Source organism: Pristiophorus japonicus, chromosome 6 (assembly GCF_044704955.1).
Source record: "Pristiophorus japonicus isolate sPriJap1 chromosome 6, sPriJap1.hap1, whole genome shotgun sequence".
Classification (NCBI taxonomy): domain Eukaryota; kingdom Metazoa; phylum Chordata; class Chondrichthyes; family Pristiophoridae; genus Pristiophorus; species Pristiophorus japonicus.
Window position 1 is genome coordinate 219,005,335 of NC_091982.1, and position 20,295 is coordinate 219,025,629.

The 20,295-nt window shown below is 46.2% G+C and overlaps 1 protein-coding gene across 7 annotated transcripts in view; it reads right to left on the minus strand.

The window, feature by feature from the left end:
• Positions 1–20,295, minus strand: part of pxylp1 (2-phosphoxylose phosphatase 1) — a 274,822-nt gene that overhangs the window by 126,114 nt on the left and 128,413 nt on the right. For 5 of the 7 annotated variants that reach the window (XM_070882368.1, XM_070882365.1, XM_070882362.1 and 2 more), the window contains exon 3: positions 19,011–19,067. The exons of 1 other annotated variant lie outside the window; for it this stretch is intronic. In XM_070882368.1, the coding sequence (XP_070738469.1) occupies positions 19,011–19,067 (57 nt within the window). Of the gene's footprint in view, positions 1–18,598; positions 18,725–19,010; positions 19,068–20,295 lie in introns of all 7 variants that reach the window. One more of the 7 variants, XM_070882369.1, reaches the window with a different exon arrangement.

The following is a 20,295-nucleotide window of genomic DNA, read 5'->3' on the forward strand; positions in this document are numbered from 1 at the left end:
GAACTCAGCAGAGGAGGACAAAGGGTTTGATTAGGGCAGGGAAAATGGAGTACGAGAAGAAGCTTGCAGGGAACATTAAGACGGATTGCAAAAGTTTCTATAGATATGTAAAGAGAAAAAGGTTAGTAAAGACAAACGTAGGTCCCCTGCAGTCAGAATCAGGGGAAGTCATAACGGGGAACAAAGAAATGGCGGACCAATTGAACAAGTACTTTGGTTCGGTATTCACTGAGGAGCACACAGACAACCTTCCGGATATAAAAGGGGTTGGAGGGTCTAGTAAGGAGGAGGAACTGAGGGAAATCCTTATTAGTCGGGAAATTGTGTTGGGGAAATTGATGGGATTGAAGGCCGATAAATCCCCAGGGCCTGATGGACTGCATCCCAGAGTACTTAAGGAGGTGGCCTTGGAAATAGTGGATGCATTGACAGTCATTTTCCAACATTCCATTGACTCTGGATCAGTTCCTATGGAGTGGAGCATAGCCAATGTAACCCCACTTTTTAAAAAAGGAGGGAGAGAGAAAACAGGGAATTATAGACCGGTCAGCCTGACATCGGTCGTGGGTAAAATGATGGAATCAATTATTAAGGATGTCATAGCAGTGCATTTGGAAAGAGGTAATATGATAGGTCCAAGTCAGCATGGATTTGTGAAAGGGAAATCATGCTTGACAAATCTTCTGGAATTTTTTGAGGATGTTTCCAGTAGAGTGGACAAGGGAGAACCAGTTGATGTGGTATATTTGGACTTTCAGAAGGCTGTCGACAAGGTCCCACACAAGAGATTAATGTGCAAAGTTAAAGCACATGGGATTGGGGGTAGTGTGCTGACATGGATTGAGAACTGGTTGTCAGACAGGAAGCAAAGAGTAGGAGTAAATGGGTACTTTTCAGAATGGCAGGCAGTGACTAGTGGGGTACCGCAAGGTTCTGTGCTGGGGCCCCAGCTGTTTACACTGTACATTAATGATTTAGACGAGGGGATTAAATGTAGTATCTCCAAATTTGCGGATGACACTAAGTTGGGTGGCAGTGTGAGCTGCGAGGAGGATGCTATGAGGCTGCAGAGCGACTTGGATAGGTTAGGTGAGTGGGCAAATGTATGGCAGATGAAGTATAATGTGGATAAATGTGAGGTTATCCACATTGGTGGTAAAAACAGAGAGACAGACTATTATCTGAATGGTGACAGATTAAGAAAAGGGGAGGTGCAAAGAGACCTGGGTGTCATGGTACATCAGTCATTGAAGGTTGGCATGCAGGTACAGCAGGCGGTTAAGAAAGCAAATGGCATGTTGGCCTTCATTGCGAGGGTATTTGAGTACAGGGGCAGGGAGGTGTTGCTACAATTGTACAGGGCCTTGGTGAGGCCACACCTGGAGTATTGTGTACAGTTTTGGTCTCCTAACCTGAGGAAGGACATTCTTGCTATTGAGGGAGTGCAGCGAAGGTTCACCAGACTGATTCCCGGGATGGCGGGACTGACCTATCAAGAAAGACTGGATCAACTGGGCTTGTATTCACTGGAGTTCAGAAGAATGAGAGGGGACCTCATAGAAACGTTTAAAATTCTGACGGGGTTAGACAGGTTAGATGCAGGAAGAATGTTCCCAATGTTGGGGAAGTCCAGAACCAGGGGTCACAGTCTAAGGATAAGGGGGAAGCCATTTAGGACCGAGATGAGGAGGAATTTCTTCACCCAGAGAGTGGTGAACCTGTGGAATTCTCTACCACAGAAAGTTGTTGAGGCCAATTCACTAAATATATTCAAAAAGGAGTTAGATGGGGAATCAAGGGGTATGGTGAGAAATCAGGAATGGGGTACTGAAATTGCATGTTCAGCCATGAACTCATTGAATGGCAGTGCAGGCTAGAAGGGCCGAATGGCCTACTCCTGCACCTATTTTCTATGTTTCTATGTTTCTATGTTTCTATGTGAGGTCTTTCACTTTTACCGGGAATGTTGTACTCAAAGCCTACGGTCACGGTGCACGTCTTTAGGTAAAGAATGATAATTATCATAATAATCATGATTACATCTGTCAGTTTAGTGTTGTATCAGTGTCTGTTACAGTACCTAGCAATGATATCACACAATGATCTCATGCCATGTCATCCTGTTACCTTTTACAGAAGAAGCTATCGGTGATGAGGTCCGTGCAGAGGCGAAAGGGTGAGGGGCCACCAGTTCCCAACGACATCACTGAGATGTAGGAGCGGGTGCTTACACTCGTGGGGAAACACTCCCCGATGGCCACGGATGCATCTTCAGAACCTGAAGTGAAGCGACGTGAGTAAAGTTTACACCATTGCGTGATGTAAAGCCAATCGATGCCGCACCCACTGATATCCGAACAATCATATATGATAGATGATTTCTAAAATTATCCTATAAATAATGCTGGCCTAATGAAAATCATTGCAATGCAGAATGTGTTGATGGTCATGAAATGTGATGTCTGTGATGATTTTGAGATTTTGATAGCGGTGGTGCTTTTGTCGTGCATATGTTGTGTGTAGCGCTGGAATCACCTTGTGAACCTAGCACCCTCTTCTCCTCTAATAACTTCATTTGTGTTTTGCAGCTCAGCCAGCAGCACAGCCCCAGGCAAGACCACAGAGGCCAGAAAGTGGGGGCACGGGGCCGGACTCTCCGGATGATCCTACATCTGCTGAGGAGCTCCGATTCTCACCCGTCAATCTGCTGGGTCTGTTCTCTACGGATGAGAACGTGGACTTCGAGGAACCTGCATCGCCACACCCCAGAAGTCATTCCACCCTAAGGCCATCTAGTGCTTGTCCGTTCATTCCCGCCTCCATTCTGGAGGTACTGGCCCCAAGCACCTCGCCACAGTGCACCCCATTTGTCCCCAGGATGGCGCCGACCCCGCGGAGGTTTCGTGGACGCAGCAGGTTTGGTCCACGAATGCCAGATGAGAGTGGAGAGATGGTACAGTTGTCCAGGAGGACTGTAGACATTGGTGACCAGATCCTCGATGCAGTGGGGGGCATATCCCGACAGCTGGCCACCACGACTGAGTACGTTCTACGAATAGCAGAGTGCCTGGAGGCGATAGCCAGGAACACTGCTGGCACAGGCCTCCCAGTGGTCCCGGAGCGTGGCACTCCTCCCCTAGGTTCCGCACCACCACTGCGAGCAACAGATGAGAGGCAGGACCAACATCCTGCTTCTGCATCAGAGAATGTTCCCCCCTCGGCATCCCCCACTCCCGTACCTGTCCAACCACCGCCTCTGCCTTCATCCCCCACCAATGAGGCACCGCCTGAGGAGCTCCTCGGCCAGGCACCGTGGAGCGAGGAGGGGAAGGGGTAGAGGTGGGGAGAAGGGGAGGGGGGAAGGAAAATGAGGTGCATGTCCACAGGTGATGGCTGTGTTATAGCTCCATCTGGGTATATGCAATTTGTTGTACTGTATGGGGGGAGGGGGGCACCCTCCTGCTTTGCATTTGTATTCTGATTTGCTGGACATGTTGACCATTTGATTGATGTCAATGGTTGAAAAAGTGGGGTGGGGCGGGGGTGGGGTGCTTTTGGCTGTTATACTTATGATTTCAGACCAATATTGGTGTAAAAAATGTTTTTATTCAACATAACCTTGTTGCGCATTGTCTCAGATAGCTGGACCGTTACACACTGGTGATTCCTTAACATGAATGAAGTTAAGTTTTATTTAACCCTATCAACTTAAACTTTAATTGGCACCAAGGTGATGCCTACCATTGATGTCTGAACTGCACACACACAGCAGTGTGTCAGCGTTGTCACACAGCAACGTTATTTCAGGCAAATCGTTCAGTTATGAGTTCCTGACCTAAGAATCTTGCAGCTATGTAGCCACCACTGGCCTTTTCTTGCAGTCTGAAGGGGGGCATGGGCAAGGTTGCATAGCCAGCCTGATTGTCTGGCCCTAGATCAGCGTCCAGCCCCTCGGCCTTGTAGTGTCCTTACACACTGCTATAAATTCACACGAGGCACATTCTGCAGACAGTCACTCTGTGACCTATCCTTTATTCACAGGACCAAGAAGTGATGAAGGTGGGTGGAGCTTCCCCTTTTATACCTGAAAGACCAGGCTAGGAGTGTCTCCCATAAGTTCACCCCCTGTGGTCAAGTTGTGCATTTCTTAGGTGTATATAGTATGCAGTGTTGTTACATGAAGGTTACAGTTACATGAAGGTTACATACATGACATCATCTCCCCCCCCCCCCCCACGTCTTGTGGGGTCTTTCGGGCGGTCGAAGCTCTCTCGTGGAGCACCGCAGTTGGGGCTCTGGTTGTTGAGCCTTGGCATGCATCTCTGTCCTCTGTGGTGATTCCGGCTTGTCCGGGCTGACCGCAGAGACTGTGCAGCTGCTGAAAGTTCTTGTTGCTCATTCACTGGCGGTGGTGTGGGCAGCATCTCATGATCTTCCTCAGGTTCCTCAGTATCCATGCTGAACCTTTTGTTTACTTGGTCCAGATGCTTGCGGCATATCTGTCCATTGTTAAGTCTGACCACTATGACCCTATTCCCCTCTTTGCCAATTACAGTACCCTCAAATCACTTGGGCCCCAAAGCGTGACTAAGAACAAATACAGGGTCATCGATTTCTATACATCTCCCCTTTGAGTTACGGTCATGGCACTCATTTTGGGACTGGCACTTGCCCTCAACAATGTCTGACAGGATTGGGTGAATGAGGGTCAGCCGAGTTTTTAGTGTATCTTTCATGAGTAGTTCTGCGAGCGGGACTCCCGTGAGCGAATGCGGTCGGGACCTATGGGCCAGCAAGAGGCGCGATAGGCGGCATTGAAGGGAGGGTCCTTGAATTCGGAGCATGCCTTGTTTTATGATTTGGACCGCATGTTCTACCTGACCATTGGAGGCCGGCTTGAACTGTGCTGTCCTGACATGTTTGATGCCATTACCCGACAGGAATTCATAGCTAGTGAAACACAGGCCGTTGTCGTTAACCAGGATGTCCGGCAAGCCGTGGGTCGCAAAGACTGCACGCAGACTCTCCATAGTGGTGGATGTCGTGCACGTATTCAATATGATGCACTCGATCCATTTCGAGTACGCATCAACAATAATGAGGAACATTTTTCCCATGAACGGGCCCGCGTAATCTACGTGAATACGTGACCATGGCCTGGTGTGCCAGGGCCACAGGTTGAGTGGGGCCGCCCTGGGGGCATTGCCCAGCTGGGCACATGCTGTGCACCTGCGAAAACAGTGTTCCAGATGTGAGTCAATTCCCGGCCACCATACATGTGACCAGGCAATGGCCTTCATTATCACGATGCCTGGGTGCTCGCTGTGGAGTTCCCTGATGAATGTTTCCCTTCCCTTCTGGGGCATGACTACCTGGCTGCCCCATAGTAGGCAGTCGGCTTGGATGACGAGCTCATCCATTCGTCTGTGAAACAGTCTGACCTCCTCGGGACATGCTCTGTGTGCGGATGCCCAATCCCCAGTCAGGACACATTTCTTGACCAAGGATAGGAGGGGATCTCTGTTGGTCCAGATTTTGATCTGGCGGGCTGTGATGGGGAGCCTGTGCTGTCAAAAGCATCGACAGCCATGGACCATCTCAGCGCTTTGCTCCACTGACCCCTCAGTGCTGGCCAGTGGAAGCCTGCTGAGCGCGTCAGCGCAACTTCCAGTGCATGGCCGGTGCCGTATGGTGTAGTCATACGCAGCCAGCGTGAGAGCTCATCGCTGTATGCGTGCTGACACATTGGCATTGACAGCTTTGTTGTCTGACAACAGGGATGTTAACGGCTTGTGGTCCATTTCTAACTCGAACCTTCTGCCAAAATACTGGTGCATCTTTTTCACCCCGTAAACACATGCGAGTACTTTCTTTTCAACCATCCCATATCCCCGTTTTGCTTGGGAGAGCGACCTGGAGTTGGCCCTCATCATTACTCTGTTGCAACACGCACCCAACCCCATAGTATGATGCATCACATGTCAAAACCAATTTCTTACAGGGGTTGTACATGGTCAACAGCTTATTAGAACAAAGCAGGTTCTGCGCCCGATTGAAAGCCCGTTCCTGACAGTCCCCCCAAAACCAATCACAACCCTTACGCAGGAGCACATGTAGCAGCTCCAACAATATGCTTAAGTTCAGCAGAAAGTTCCCGAAATAGTTCAAGAGTCCCAGAAATGAACGCAACTCCGATGTGTTGCCGGGCCTGGGCACACGACGAATCGCCTCCGTTTTGGATTCGGTAGGCCGGATCCTGTCTGCAGCAACCTTCCAGCCCAAAAACTCGACCTCTGGGGCCAAAAACACACACTTGGACTTCTTTAGTCGCAGGCCTACCCGGTCCAGTCGGTGTAGCATCTCCTCCAGATTGTGGAGGTGTTCCTCGTTGTCTCAAACCGTGATAAGGATGTCGTCCTGAAATACGATTGTTCCAGGGATGAATTTCAGCAAGCTTTCCATGTTCCTTTGAAAGATAGCGGCTGCTGAACGAATGCCAAACGGACACCTGTTGTAGACAAAGAGCCCGTTGCGCGTGGTGATGGTGGTCAGTAGCTTGGATTCTTCGGCCAGTTCCTGAGTCATGTAGGCTGAAGTGAGGTCCAACTTGGTGAACAGCTTGCCGCCTGCCAGCGTGGCAAAAAGATCCTCCGCTCTCAGAAGCGGGTATTGGTCTTGTAGTGACACTCGGTTGATGGTGGCCTTGTAGTTGCCACAGATCCTGACCGAGCCATCCGCTTTTAGGACAGAGACAATGGGGCTTGCCCAGTCGCTAAATTCAACGGGCAAAATTATGCCCTCTCTTAGCAACCTGTCCAACTCACTCTCAATTTTCTCCCGCATCACATACGGCACAGCTCTGGCTTTATGATGCACTGGTCTGGCGTCCGGGGTGATGCCTATCACAACTTTGGTACCTTTGAAAGTCCCGACACCAGGTTGAAATAGTGACTCAAATTTCTGTAGGACCTGTGAGCATGAACTTCGCTCCACAGATGAAATGGCGTGCACATCCCCCTATTTCCAGTTCATCTCAGCTAGCCAGCTCCTCCCCAAAAGCGCGGGACCATTTCCCGGGACAATCCAGAGTGGCAGCCGGTTCTCTGATCCATTATGTGTGACCAGCAACATTGCACTGCCTAGCACTGGGATGATCTCTTTGGTTTACGTCCGTAATTGCGTGTCAATGCGTTCTAGTTTGGGTCTGCTAGCTCTGAGTGGCCATAGTTTCTCCAATTGTTGGACACTCATAAGTGACTAGCTGGCCCCTGTGTCCAGCTCCATGCGTACCGGGATGCCGTTTAATAGGACTTTCATCATCATAGGTGGTATTTTTGTGTATGAGCTGTGGATGTTTGCCACCTGGACCCGCTGAACGTCAGCATCCATTGCTGTGTCCCAAGCATCACTCTGCCTTGCAGACCCCTCTTGTGGTTCATCTGCCTCGTAAATTAGCCTCGCTGCGGGCATCCTGCACATTTTGGCTAAATGTCCACTGAAGTTACAATTTCTACAGATGAATTGTTGGAACCTGCAGGTTTTTGCAGCATGTCTGCCCCCACACCTCCAGCATGAGCTGAGATCGTTGTGAACAAAAGGGCTATTACCAGGCATTCCTCTCTGATTGTCTCTTTGATTACTCTTGAGCACTCTGTTAGTGGGTATCAATGGCCCCATCCTGGGACGTATTGTCCCTTGTGATGGTGTAAATGTCCGTTCAACCTGCCATTGTCTCTGTTGATGACCCACTCTAGAGTCTGTTACTGCCTGGGTGGTGTCGAATTGCCATTGCCTGCCTGCGGGGTTCTGAGTCGCGTTTACAATGTTAACTCCCTGCTCCATCGCCACGTTGGGAGCAGAGTTGCGCGCGTATATTATCTTGGTTTCCTCCTCCCCCGCCATGAATGTCTGAGCCATTAACGCCACCAGTTCCAATGTCAAGTCCTTGGTCTCAATTAGCTTTCTGAAAATCCCGGCATGACCAATGCCCTCAATGAAGAAATCCCGTAACATCTCCCACCTGCAGGCGTCTGTGAACTTACAGAGGCTGGCCAAGCGCCGAAGGTCCGCAACAAAGTCCGGTATGCTCTGTCCTTCCCGACATCGATGTGTATAGAATCGGTGTCGGGCCATATGTAAACTGCTCTCCGGTTTGAGGTGCTCACCGACCAGTTTGCTGAGCTCCTCGAAGGTTTTGTCCGCCGGCTTCTCGGGCGCGAGCAGGTCTTTCATCAGCGCGTACATCTTAGGTCCACAGCTGGTCAATAGATGCGCCCTTCGCTTATCAGCCGCTGCCTCTCCCAGCTAGTCCTTCGTGACAAAGCTCTGCTGGAGCCTCTCAACGAAATCATCCCAGTCCTCACCAACACAGTACCGTTCCTCTGTGCTACCGGTGGCCATTCTCGTGAGTCGTTGATTCCTGTTTCTCGTCGCCAAATGTAGTGTCCTTACACACTACTATAAATTCACTTGAGGCACATTCTGCAGACAAAGTCACTCTGTGACCTAACCTTTATTCACAGGACCAAGAAGTGATGAAGGTGGGTGGAGCTTCCCCTTTTATACCTGAAAGACCAGGCTAGGAGTGTCTCCCACAAGTTCAACCCCTGTGGTCAAGGTGTACATTTCTTACGTGTATATAGTATGCAGTGTCGTTACATGAAGTTTACAGTTACATGAAGGTTACATACATGACAGGCCTCCTCTTCATCTCTCTCCTGAGGTGGAGCATCAGTCCCTTCTGGTAATTCTTGACCCCTCCTGATAGCCAGTTGTGCAGCATGGAGCACTCTATCATGAATTTAGCTAGTTGCTCAGGGTTGCATTGTAGCTCCCCTCCAGAGTCCTCCAGGCATCTAAAGCACTGCTTAAGCACAGTTATTGTTTTCTGGACCACATTGCGTGTGTCTCTGTGGCTCTGGTTGTATTGCTTCTCGGCTTCGGTGTGGGTGTCACGCAGTGGGGGGGGGGGGGTCATCAGCCAGGTGGCTAGGCCATATCGGTTGTCAGCAAGCATCCAGCATTGTTCTTGTGGCTGACTCTTAAACATGTCAAGAGACAGTGCTCTCATGCAGGATGTAAGCCTCATCGAAGGTGCCCGGACATTTGGATTCACTGCCATTATGATCTGGTTGTGGTCGACAACTAGTTGGACCTTCAAGGAGTGTTACGAAAAAGCTTTGGGTCCTGAGAAGGTGCCCGCCTGGTGATGTGAGTGTACTGTATTGCTCCCTGCACCCTGGGAAACTTAGCAATGCGGTAGAATGCTCCAGCCCTGTCAGTCTGAGCCTCCGTGGTCATGGGGAAGCTGATAAGGTCCATCCTACGTGCGTACAGGGCCTCCGTGACCGGTCTAATGCAGCGACGTGTGGCATGGTGAGACAGAGGGGAAATCTCGACCGCAGAGGCTTGAAAGGAACTAGACGCGTAGAAAGACAGTGCCGCGGTGACCTTGCACTCGACCGACACTGATGTCTTGATGTCAGGCTGCAATTCTGGTCTGATGAGCTCGCATATCTCATTGATCACCACCTTGTGGAAGCGCAATCTCCGAAGGCAAGTGTACTCGGAAACGTCGAGGTAAGACCTCTTCTCCCTGTAAGTGCGGGGTGTTTATGGTCTGGACTCCTCCTCATTCTGGCACGTATTAAATATGGCACATAATGATGTGCATTAGACATTGAGCCATTTGCACTCTGCAGCATCTATCTGTGTATTAATCGATGCTGGCTGAGAAATGGCTGGCCCCATTCCAATGAAATATAATAGCGATTGATCAGAAGCAATAATTTCCTCACTAAAATATACCTACAGTAATCTCCAATCATCCAGAGTCTGAAAATATGTCTGTTGAGATGGTCACTTCACCTGAGAAGAACTCCAGAGTCAATCCAAACTCCCCCGAAGTTGAAGCAGCCTTTTGAATGAAGCAACCTGCAATTTAAAAAATGCCACCCACACGCTGTGATTCATTCAGAACAGTTCCACTTTTTCTGAGCGGTGTTTTCGGCGAGCGATATTGTGGCCGAGATGTGTGCGAGGTGGTGAAAGTGACGCTGAGCGATCTCCTGGGCGTTAGTTTCGGCAAATGTGATCTTTACGACAAAAAAAAGTGGACGGCTGGTATTATTGAATCTCGGCATTATACAGATGGGGAAAGTAACGCTCGCCGATAAGTGTCCGAAAAATGGGCGTCAGTTTCCATTTTGTGGCTAAGTGGGCAATATCGGGGCGTTATACCTCATTTCAGCAGTAAAGTGGGAGTTATGCATGCAAAAAAAGTGTAAAATCTAGCCCTAGGTTCTTACTTGTATTGTAGCTATTTTTCAAAGATCAGTATAATGCTCAATTTTGTCAGTGTTTGAAACAACAAGCATGTCTGTGCGACTATTACAAGCTCACTGACTCCCACAGCTATCTTGATTACACGTCCTCCTACCCCACTACCTGTAAGGACTCTATTCCATTCCCTGAGTCACATCTGTTCTGACGATGGTACCTACCACACCAGTGCTTCCAATATCTTCCTTTTTCCTCAACCGAAGAGTCCCCTCCACTGTGGTTGACAGAGCCCTCGACCGTGCCCGTCCCATTTCCCGCACTTCTGCCCTCACCCCATCCTCTCCCTCCCAGAACCACGATAGGGTCCTCCTTGTCCCCACCTACCATCCTACCAGCCTCTACATTCAACGGATCATCCGCCGCCATTTCCGCCACCTCCTAACACATCCTCATTCAGCTCCACAACACTTTGGTAGACTCTTCAATCACTCCCAACACCTGCTCCCCTTCCTACAACACTTTCCCATGCAAGTGTAGGAAATGCAACACCTGGCCTTTCACTTCATCCCTTCCCACTGTCCAGGATCCCAAACACTCCTTCCAGATGAAACAGCGATTTACTTGTACTTCTTTTAATTTAGTATACTGTATTGACTGCTTGTGATGCGGGTAAGTGGAGCTGAGTCCACGGCCAGATCAGCCACGATCTTGTTGAATGGCGGAGCAGGCTCGAGGGGCTAGATAGCCTACTCCTGTTCTTAATTCTTATGTTCTATGTCTCCCCTACAGAAAGAGATAAAACACAGATTGGTTGATCACTTTACTGAACACTTCAGTTCAATCGGTAAGCATGACCCTGAGCTTCTGGCCGCTTGCCATTTTAATTCTCCATCCCACTCTGTCGTCGGCCTTCCACACTGTTCCAACAAAGCTCAACAGAAGCTCGAGGAACAGCACCTCAACTTGCGATTGGGCACTTTGAACTCAACATTGAGTTCAATATTTTTAGATCATAACCACTACACCCATTTTTACAGACAGCAGGTGCTGCTAATAGTTCTGCTGTAGCTATTTACAGCTACTGTAGACCCATCTTTTGTTTCTTTACTTGTCCCATTTTTTATCGCTACGAAAATCTGAGAATTTTTACAACACAAACTGGAATTTTATTTCAAGATCGTTCCCAGATTTAATAAGACATCCTTTATGTCTATTATAATTGTATATATCTGTCTATAATATAACAGATTATCTGGTCATTATCACATTGCTGTTTTTGGGAGCCTGCTTGTGCACAAATTGGCTGCCATGTTTCCCACATTACAACAGTGACTACATTTCAAAAGTAGTTCATTGGCTGTAAAGCGCTTTGAAATGTCCGGTGATCGTGAAAGGTGCTATATAAATCCAAGTCTTTCTTTCTTCCTTTACCACCCACTTTTGCCATGGATCATCATCCCTTTTGCCATTTAATCTCTCCTGTCTTCCATCCTATCCCAAGGCTTCCCTTGTGTTCTTTCCTCCCCTCCTCCTCCCCCCTTCATTCTCTGGCTCTGTATTTGCTTATTAACATCGCTAACTTCTTCCATTTCTGATGAGAGATCATCAACCTGAAACATTAATTCTGCTTCTCACTCTCCAGATGCTGCCTGACCTGCTGAGTATTTCTAGTATTTTCTGTTTTTACTGCCAAAAAATCTATTTCTCATCAGTCACTCAATGACTCAAGATGTCACAGTAAATGCTATGTTCTATTAGTCACTGTGCAATGATCTCCATTAAGTATCATTATGAGAAAATACAGTTTCTGGTGAAAGCTGATTGAAAACTGATTTAAACTACAGTTGCTATGGTATTGATTCACTGTCAGCAGCACCTTGATTATACAGTACTGCTGACTGAAAATTTGACTTTTGTTTCCAAGAGATTGCTCTGTGTAGATGTGTTCACACACATGTATAGAGCTTTGTTCCTGGCCAATGAATTTTGAGTGTTGGCAGGAATAAATTCAGTTAAGTTACTAAAGTGCCTAAGAGGTCCAATGGACCTCCTGAGCACTTGGATTGACATGGCACGAGTATATATTCTACGTGGTAGCAATGTGAGGCAACCTCCTCCACGAGGTTTTGGTTTCAAATTGTTCCTGTCTAAACCAGGTCGAAGCCCAACTTTTCAGATAAATGGTTATTTTTGAATTGCTGCAAAGTTAGGGTGACCCGGATGAGGTTGTGCTGGGGCAAACAATGACCCCGGAAGAGTCCCCGGTTCACGAAACTCATCTCCGAATACTTTAGCTGCCATTTTATTTCAATAAGCTCCATTGATCTTAATTGCAGCTTGCGTAAATCCACGCCCGCACTCAGGGATTCAGAGACGGACCAATCAACTGCCCATTGGCAGTGACGGACCAATAAAAGGACGGATCACTGTTTGTTGTCCGCTGAATTACGTTGACTAAATTGGCTTCGAATTCGACCATTGAATGGACAGAGTGCGGAGGGAGTGAGGGGGAGGGAGTGAGTGCTGGCCAATGGAGTGGCTGTGTTTGCGCAGGAGGTGTGCTGGTGCTGTTGTCTGTGAGAGCTGGAGCCCAGGGACTGGTAACACATCTCATTGGCTGGTGATGTGTAAACGCGAATTTGATTGGTCAATGTGGGTTCACCCAGGGCTGCCCCTCACTGGGCAGGCCTTCACTTTTTCCGTGAGGGGCGGCGGGGATTAAATACACTGCAAAAATCCGCTGCCGCCTCAAAGGACTAAAGCGCAAACACCAGCCATCGAATAAAAGGGTCGGCTAGTCGGTGCTGGGAATAGGCAGTGGGTCGGCCAATTGGTGCTGGGAATAGACAGTGGGTCGGTTAGTCGGTGCTGGGGATAAACGGTGGGTCGGTTAGTCGATGCTAGGAATAGACGGTGGGTCGGTTAGTCGTTGCTGGGAATAGACGGTGGGTCGGTTAGTCGGTGCTGGGAATAGACGGTGGGTCGGTTAGTCGTTGCTGGGAATAGACGGTGGGTCGGTTAGTCGGTGCTGGGAATAGACAGTGGGTCGGTTAGTCGGTGCTGGGAATAGACGGTGGGTCGGTTAGTCGTTGCTGGGAATAGACGGTGGGTCGGTTAGTCGGTGCTGGGAATAGATAGTGGGTCGGTTAGTCGGTGCTGGGAATAGACGGTGGGTCGGTTAGTCGGTGCTGGGAATAGACAGTGGGTCGGTTAGTCGTTGCTGGGAATAGACGGTGGGTCGGTTAGTCGGTGCTGGGAATAGACAGTGGGTCGGTTAGTCGGTGCTGGGAATAGACGGTGGGTCGGTTAGTCGGTGCTGGGAATAGACAGTGGGTCGGTTAGTCGGTGCTGGGAATAGACAGTGGTTCGGCCAGTTGGTGCTAGGAATAGACGGTGGGTCAGTTAGTTGGAGCTGGGAATAGACATTGGGTCAGTTAGTTGGTGCTGGGAATAGACGGTGGGTCGGTTAGTCGGTGCTGGGAATAGACGGTGGGTCGGTTAGTCGATGCTGGGAATAGACGGTGGGTCGGTTAGTTGGTGCGAGGAATAGACGATGGGTCAGTTAGTGGAGCTGGGAATAGACAGTGGGTCGGTTAGTTGGTGCTGTGAATAGACGATGGGTCAGTTAGTCGGAGCTGGGAATAGACAGTGGGTCGTTTAGTTGGTGCTGGGAATAGACGGTGGGTCAACCATCACCCGGAAAGGGAAAGCACAGTTCCACATTTGCTGTGGAACCTTTCCCAGAACTCAATAATATTCCTGGAGCATTTCCATGCGAGGAGTGGGGAATCCACTCTTTACATAGAAATACATAGAAGTTACAACATGGAAACAGTCCATTCGGACCAATCAGTCCCTGCCAACAATTACCCTTCACTGAACAAACACTGAGCTTCGCACCCGACACCCCCAGACCCTCTAGTTCCCAGATCTCAAGGTCATTCACTGAAGCATAATCAAAAAAATGGACACGAAGCCATGAAGGTGATATTGGGAGGAGTGATAAAAAATTTGGTCAAAGGGGAATTTCATGGAGGGCAGTAATGGAGGGAAATAAATGACTTGGGCAGTGCTGTGAAGAAAGACATTTTTTGAATAGGCCATATAGACAGCGAGTACGAAAAACTGATGTTCCCGAAAAGTGTTATTGTATTACCTGTATTTATAAACGATTTCTGAATGCGCTTCAATAGTGTGGCGTCACTTCCGCGATAATTATATACACATTTATTTTGCATTTGTCGTGTGTATGTGCAACTATTAAAATGGAGGTTGCTAAAAAAATTTGCCTCATACGCTACGCAACCTACGTTTTCAGTCCTGGCTACTTTGCTGTGCTTTCACCCTGTGTGACCCCGGATTCGGTTTAGAAAATATGGTCACCCTATGCAAAGTGGAAATTAGGGTCAAACTGTAGTAAAAAACACAAGGATTGTGGGCCTGTAATCTCTCAGTGATAGCTACCTCAAATGTGTGGGCTACCGGAAATCAGAGACGCAAAGCAGCAGCTCTGAACAACAAGGCTTTTTTTATTATTGTCATGTTTTTCTACCTGAAACCACCCACTGACATTTCAGAGTCAAACAAACCATTGCTTCCTCTGCCAATAACCATTTCTCCCCAGCCACCAGATGGCGATAATCCTGACCAAGTTTTACATATCAATGCAATGCAATCCTCCCCTTTTGTAAATTCCTTGCTGCTCTCAAAGTGCGGTCTTTCTATACATTTCCGAACTCTCGGGTCCTTCATTTCTTCAGATGCTGGTGACAAATCATTTATGGGTAGATCCTGATGGTTGTGATTGGGATAAACCCCTGGGCAACAGGTGAGGGGTTTCGGCCTCTAGTAAAGTGTCAATTGTTTAAAATATATTTTTCATCAGTTCATCAGTTTTTTTAATCGACAATCAACTTGAGAGCCATAACTGATGAGAAAACACTGATCCTCTTTCCCTCTTGAGTGTTAGCCATTCCCATTACAATCAAAATTTCACAGAAACAATGGTTTCTACACTTAACTCTTCATTTGGCTCAACTGAAATATCCTGTAATGAGTAAATTCTGTCATCTTCCATTGTTTTGACTGGGGAGAAATGCTTCCTTTCCTCCAAGTGCACATCTGGACCCTTGACTTCTTTTCACAAAATCAAATAATCAAAATGCACATGCCAGATTTTCTCTCCAACCTGAACCAAATAAGTCAAAGGCAGCAGTTTGTTTACTATTACATCATCGAACCACTTCTTTCACTCATGCTTGTTGGAGCACCATCCATTCTCTGCGTGTCACTCAATCCTTGTCAGGCTGAGTTTTCTCCTCTTCTTTCACTTCCACTACCTTGGCCCAGCCAGGTTTCAGTAAGCTGAAACCACTTTTCGGCTGTTCCTTCAAAAACAGTTCAACAGCAGAATACTCTGTTACAGAGTGCAGGGCTGCCTGTGCAGGAGCAGAAGATTTGCCACATAGTGTTGCAGGGCCAAGTTTGTTTTCCTCTGGGCAGAATGTAGTATTTGTTTAAAGAAGTGTTTGTTTAACAGTTTGCACAAACCATTCTGTGGGCTGATTTGAGGCAGCATAGTATGGTGCGAGGTAGAAAATTGGATGTTCGGTACCATGCAATTTTACAAACCTACATCTGGAGTTGCCAATGGATTCTTCTTATTTCCACACATTCAATTTCAATTGCACGTTCAATTTTTACATTTCATGTCCTTAAATTTGCACTATTTATCCCACAATGGTAACAGCTTTCCATATATGTGAGTTTCCTCCTTCCACATCTTTGCATACTGGCTTTCTTAATAAAGGTTATACCCATTTCTCACTGGAAGCAGCAATTTAGATACGCTAATGGTGGGAAATTTGTATTTCCTAACAATTCCTGTGGAATGTTACTTGCTATTTCTATTGCTAGGGCAATTTTTACAAGCACACTTAACTCTCAAGTCTTCCTCGGACAAGAGATTTGTTGTTATTGAATGGATTCATTCCTGAAGCTACAAACAAAACAATCTCAGATAGTTCCATGAGAAATTATTTTAATAAGCATGTTTTTCAACTGATGTGACTGTTTCGACATAAGTCTTCAATGAAGTTTAATGCTTCATTGGATATATTAGCATATTTTACAAGTTCCAAACACGGAGAAGCAGAGTACAAGGGCTTCCTCAAGAACGGAGTGGTTAGAGGAATGTGTTTAGCATGTGTGGCCTCACTTTATAACAACAGATTGTATTTATATAGTGCCTTTAACATAGTAAAACGGTCCTAAGGTGCTTCACAGGAGGATGTCAAAGAAAGTTTGACACCAAGCCACATATTCGGGTAGCTAACCAAAATTAAGGGGTGTCTTAAAGAAGGAGAGTGAGGTAGAGATGCGGAGGGATTTAGGAAGGAATTCCAGAGTTTAAGGCCTCACCAGCTGAAGGCACGGCCACCAATGGTCGTGCGATTAAAATCGGGGATGCACAAGAGGCCAGAATTGGAGGAGCGCAAATATCTTGGAGGGTTAGCGGGCTGGAGGATGTTACAGAGATAGGCAGGAGTGAGGCCATGGAGGGAATTGAAAACAACGATGAGAATTGTAAAATCAAGACATTGCTTAAGCAGAAGCCAGTGTAGGTCAGCAAGCATAGGGGTGATGAGTGAAGGGGACTTACTGCGAGTTAGGACATGGACAACAGAGTTTTGGATGAGTTTAAGTTTATGTGGGGCGGAAGATGGGAGATAAGGTAAATGCAATAACATTTTCAAACTGTGAGCAAGCATCATGTGACCAGACTCCATGTGATCAAATGTCACATGATCAAACCTCCAGGAATGCATCCTACATGAGTTGGCAACCCTACCCCTGGAGGGTTGGAAACCCTAAACTTAGATAGATGCTTTGTCAGATTTCTGATGCACATTGCTAACATGTGGCTGTCCCATGAATCTGAACCCTTGCACACAAAATTTAACTTAAAAGTATTATTTTCAAATAAATTACTCCAAACCCCCATAGCAAATAGTCAAAAATCCTGAAACATGACACCCACCCTAATACTTCCAGGTCAAGCAAACCTTTCCTCCCCAATTTTGAACCTGCTATTTATTTCTGGCCACCAGGTGGCAATAGCCTCTTTCTTTACCAAATAATGTATTGCAGGGCTAAACATTGCTCAATTTACTTGTTACACTCACAATTTTTATTTCTGCCCTAGAAGATTATATAGCTGTATAAATAATATTTGTAACAACATATTAAAAAAAATGAAAGAATTCCCCTAAAATCATGAAACTTACCCATACAGTTGTTATTGTACCTAACTATTTCAGGTAACCTGAGAATCTCTTCTTCTTGCCGTTAGCTTTTTTTTTCAAATTGGGCTTTGTTACTCATCTCTTTTTTATAGTTAAGGCAATCGCACATTCCGTGCTACACCATGAGCATTGTGCATGGTTCTTGTCACCAAGACACAAAGGAGACATTGAAGCCCAAGAGGTGTCAGAGAAGAGCCACACGTCATCCCCCTATTTCAAAGGACTAAGTCATGAGGAAAGACTGGAGAAACTTAGGCTTTTCAAGCTCAAAAGTCAACTGGGTTGTGATCTTATGGAGGTATATAAGATGGCAAACCATGTAGAAAAAGTCAATCCTGAACATTAAACGAAGGCCCTGGGGCATTGAGTCACGAGTTCAAACTAGTGACATTACATTTAGGGTTGACATCAAGAACTTCCTCACACAGTGATCAACACATAGAATGGATTTCCAGGTAGAGTTGTAGAGGTGGAAACCTGGGATTATTTCAGAAACAATTAGCTACTGTAATGAGGTCAATGGGATGAACATTGCATGGTTTCTACAATAGCTGGACCATAATCTGCTCTGCCAGATGATGGTCCGTGTGGTGAAGGTAAAACTTACCCCTTACATAGACTGTCTGCATCTATTTAACAACTGATTAAGGCTGCTTTGAGGCTAAGTCCACAGTTACAAAGCTGAAATAGTCAGGACTGAGCATTGATAAGATTAACAATTTGGACGTTCTTCTGCACACACTAAATTTCTGACCCCTTAGAAAAAAAACGCTTTCTAAGAAAAAAGCAAAACTGGCTCTTGCATTATCTGTTTTGAGACTCTGAGTAAAACAACTGAGGCCAGGTCTTGCTGGAGGTCTCTCTGACTTAATCCGAGCCCCATTCATTCTGGTCGTTCCTGCTTTTGTTCAGTTTGCAACCTTTCGGAATCAGATGAGCTACAACTGGATGTCCTGCATGCTGTTGTTATGGTGGACAAGACTGTAGTTCACTCTGAGGGTGGACACACGCACCTGCTCCTGGACCACTCCTGCTCTTTGGTGTCTCCTGGACTCTCCAGCGCGGATCCCCCACTCTCCTCTCTCTAGCTCTCCTATCTCCAGCTGGTCTCACGCTGACTCCTCTGCGCGCTGAGGCTGCTGCGCACAAACACAAACACGCTGTATGAAAGCTAATGGTATTTGTAAGTCATGTACACTGATTACAGGTGAAAATAATCCTGACTCGTGAACGTTAGCAAGAAGTAATGAGGATTAAGTATTCAGACAGACAACAGTCGTCTAACACTATTTCTACTCCTTCCTTTCTCTCCTCTCCTGCTCCAGAAAGTGGATACCTTAGAGACTTAGCAACTGTCTTACCCCAAAAATCTAACAGACGAGACATAGATGCACACAATTTAAAAAAAAAGAAAAATTCCCTTACCTTTCACTACCTGCGAAAGAGACATGGAGGGATCCAAAATCTTTTGCTGCATCATTGCTAATATCGCATTCACAAAATGGGGGAAAAGTTTATGAAGAAATGATTATTGATTTTATTGGTTGTATTTACAGACATCCAATAAATACAATTTGACTGATTATGTCACATTAAACAGTATATTTGTCTACTGCATCCAGCTCCTTTCCACCCCCTAAGGTATAAACATCAGAAGCACGTGCATTAAATTTAAAAAATATATAATTTTCTCCAGCAAGTAACAAATTTATTGTCACTGGATATTTCTATTTGATACATAAAATATAGTTTCACAGAATTCATTCCATCAGTTGGTGGAGGACACATTACCAAAACAATGTACTTCTATGCACAACTAAGTGACAGAAATATCTCATTTTGTACACATCTTTTTGCTAAACAGAGCAGGCCACCTAAGTTTGAAATATGTTCAAATTCATTTTTTCATTCCAATTCATTTATATTTTAAATCTGATTCAGAGCTTATCTCTGCCCCATGCCAGTCTTTACCGCAGTAATTATTCTCAGTAGTCCTGCTAATGGTCATTGACGTTAGCGCATTTCTAGGCAGTGCGTGGGCAGAAGCTGGTAATTTATGTGGGAGATTTTGTGTAATGTTGTGCAAAAATAATGATTTACATATGACATGGAAAAACAAGAGATGCTATCATTCAGGTCACTGCTGAATTATTCTAAATTTTTAAGGCTTTTACCTTTCTCCTGAAGAACACTTTGCAAGACCGCATATAACCAAAATAAATGTTGTAAACTGTTCCATTATAATGTAGCTTACCAAAGATCATTTGAAATTACATTACATTTCAAATGACATTTTCTTTAAATTCACAAGGGTGCATGAAGCAAAGCTCTTTGCCCAATCCTCACATGATTCTTAGACTCTTCTATCATTATTCTTTTTCCTTCCTAAACAATGTAAATACTCCATTTGGAATATTTATGATTCAATTATCAAACCGGTTCTTTTTATTTCAAAGACTGAGCACATCTCTCCTGTTTAGAAGTCAAACTTTACAAAAAGTCAGAACTATTACGAAACCACAAAGGCACCACTTTCACTGACCATCTGAAAACATCCTCGTGCATCAATTACATCAAAGGTGCTGTTCCTTCAGCCAATACCAATTACATTTTGGACACTTTTAGTAAACATCCTATGGCAAATAATGGCAAGGACACTTTATTGCAGTAGCGGCTTTGGGAAGAGCAAGAAAATGATTACTTCAAAACC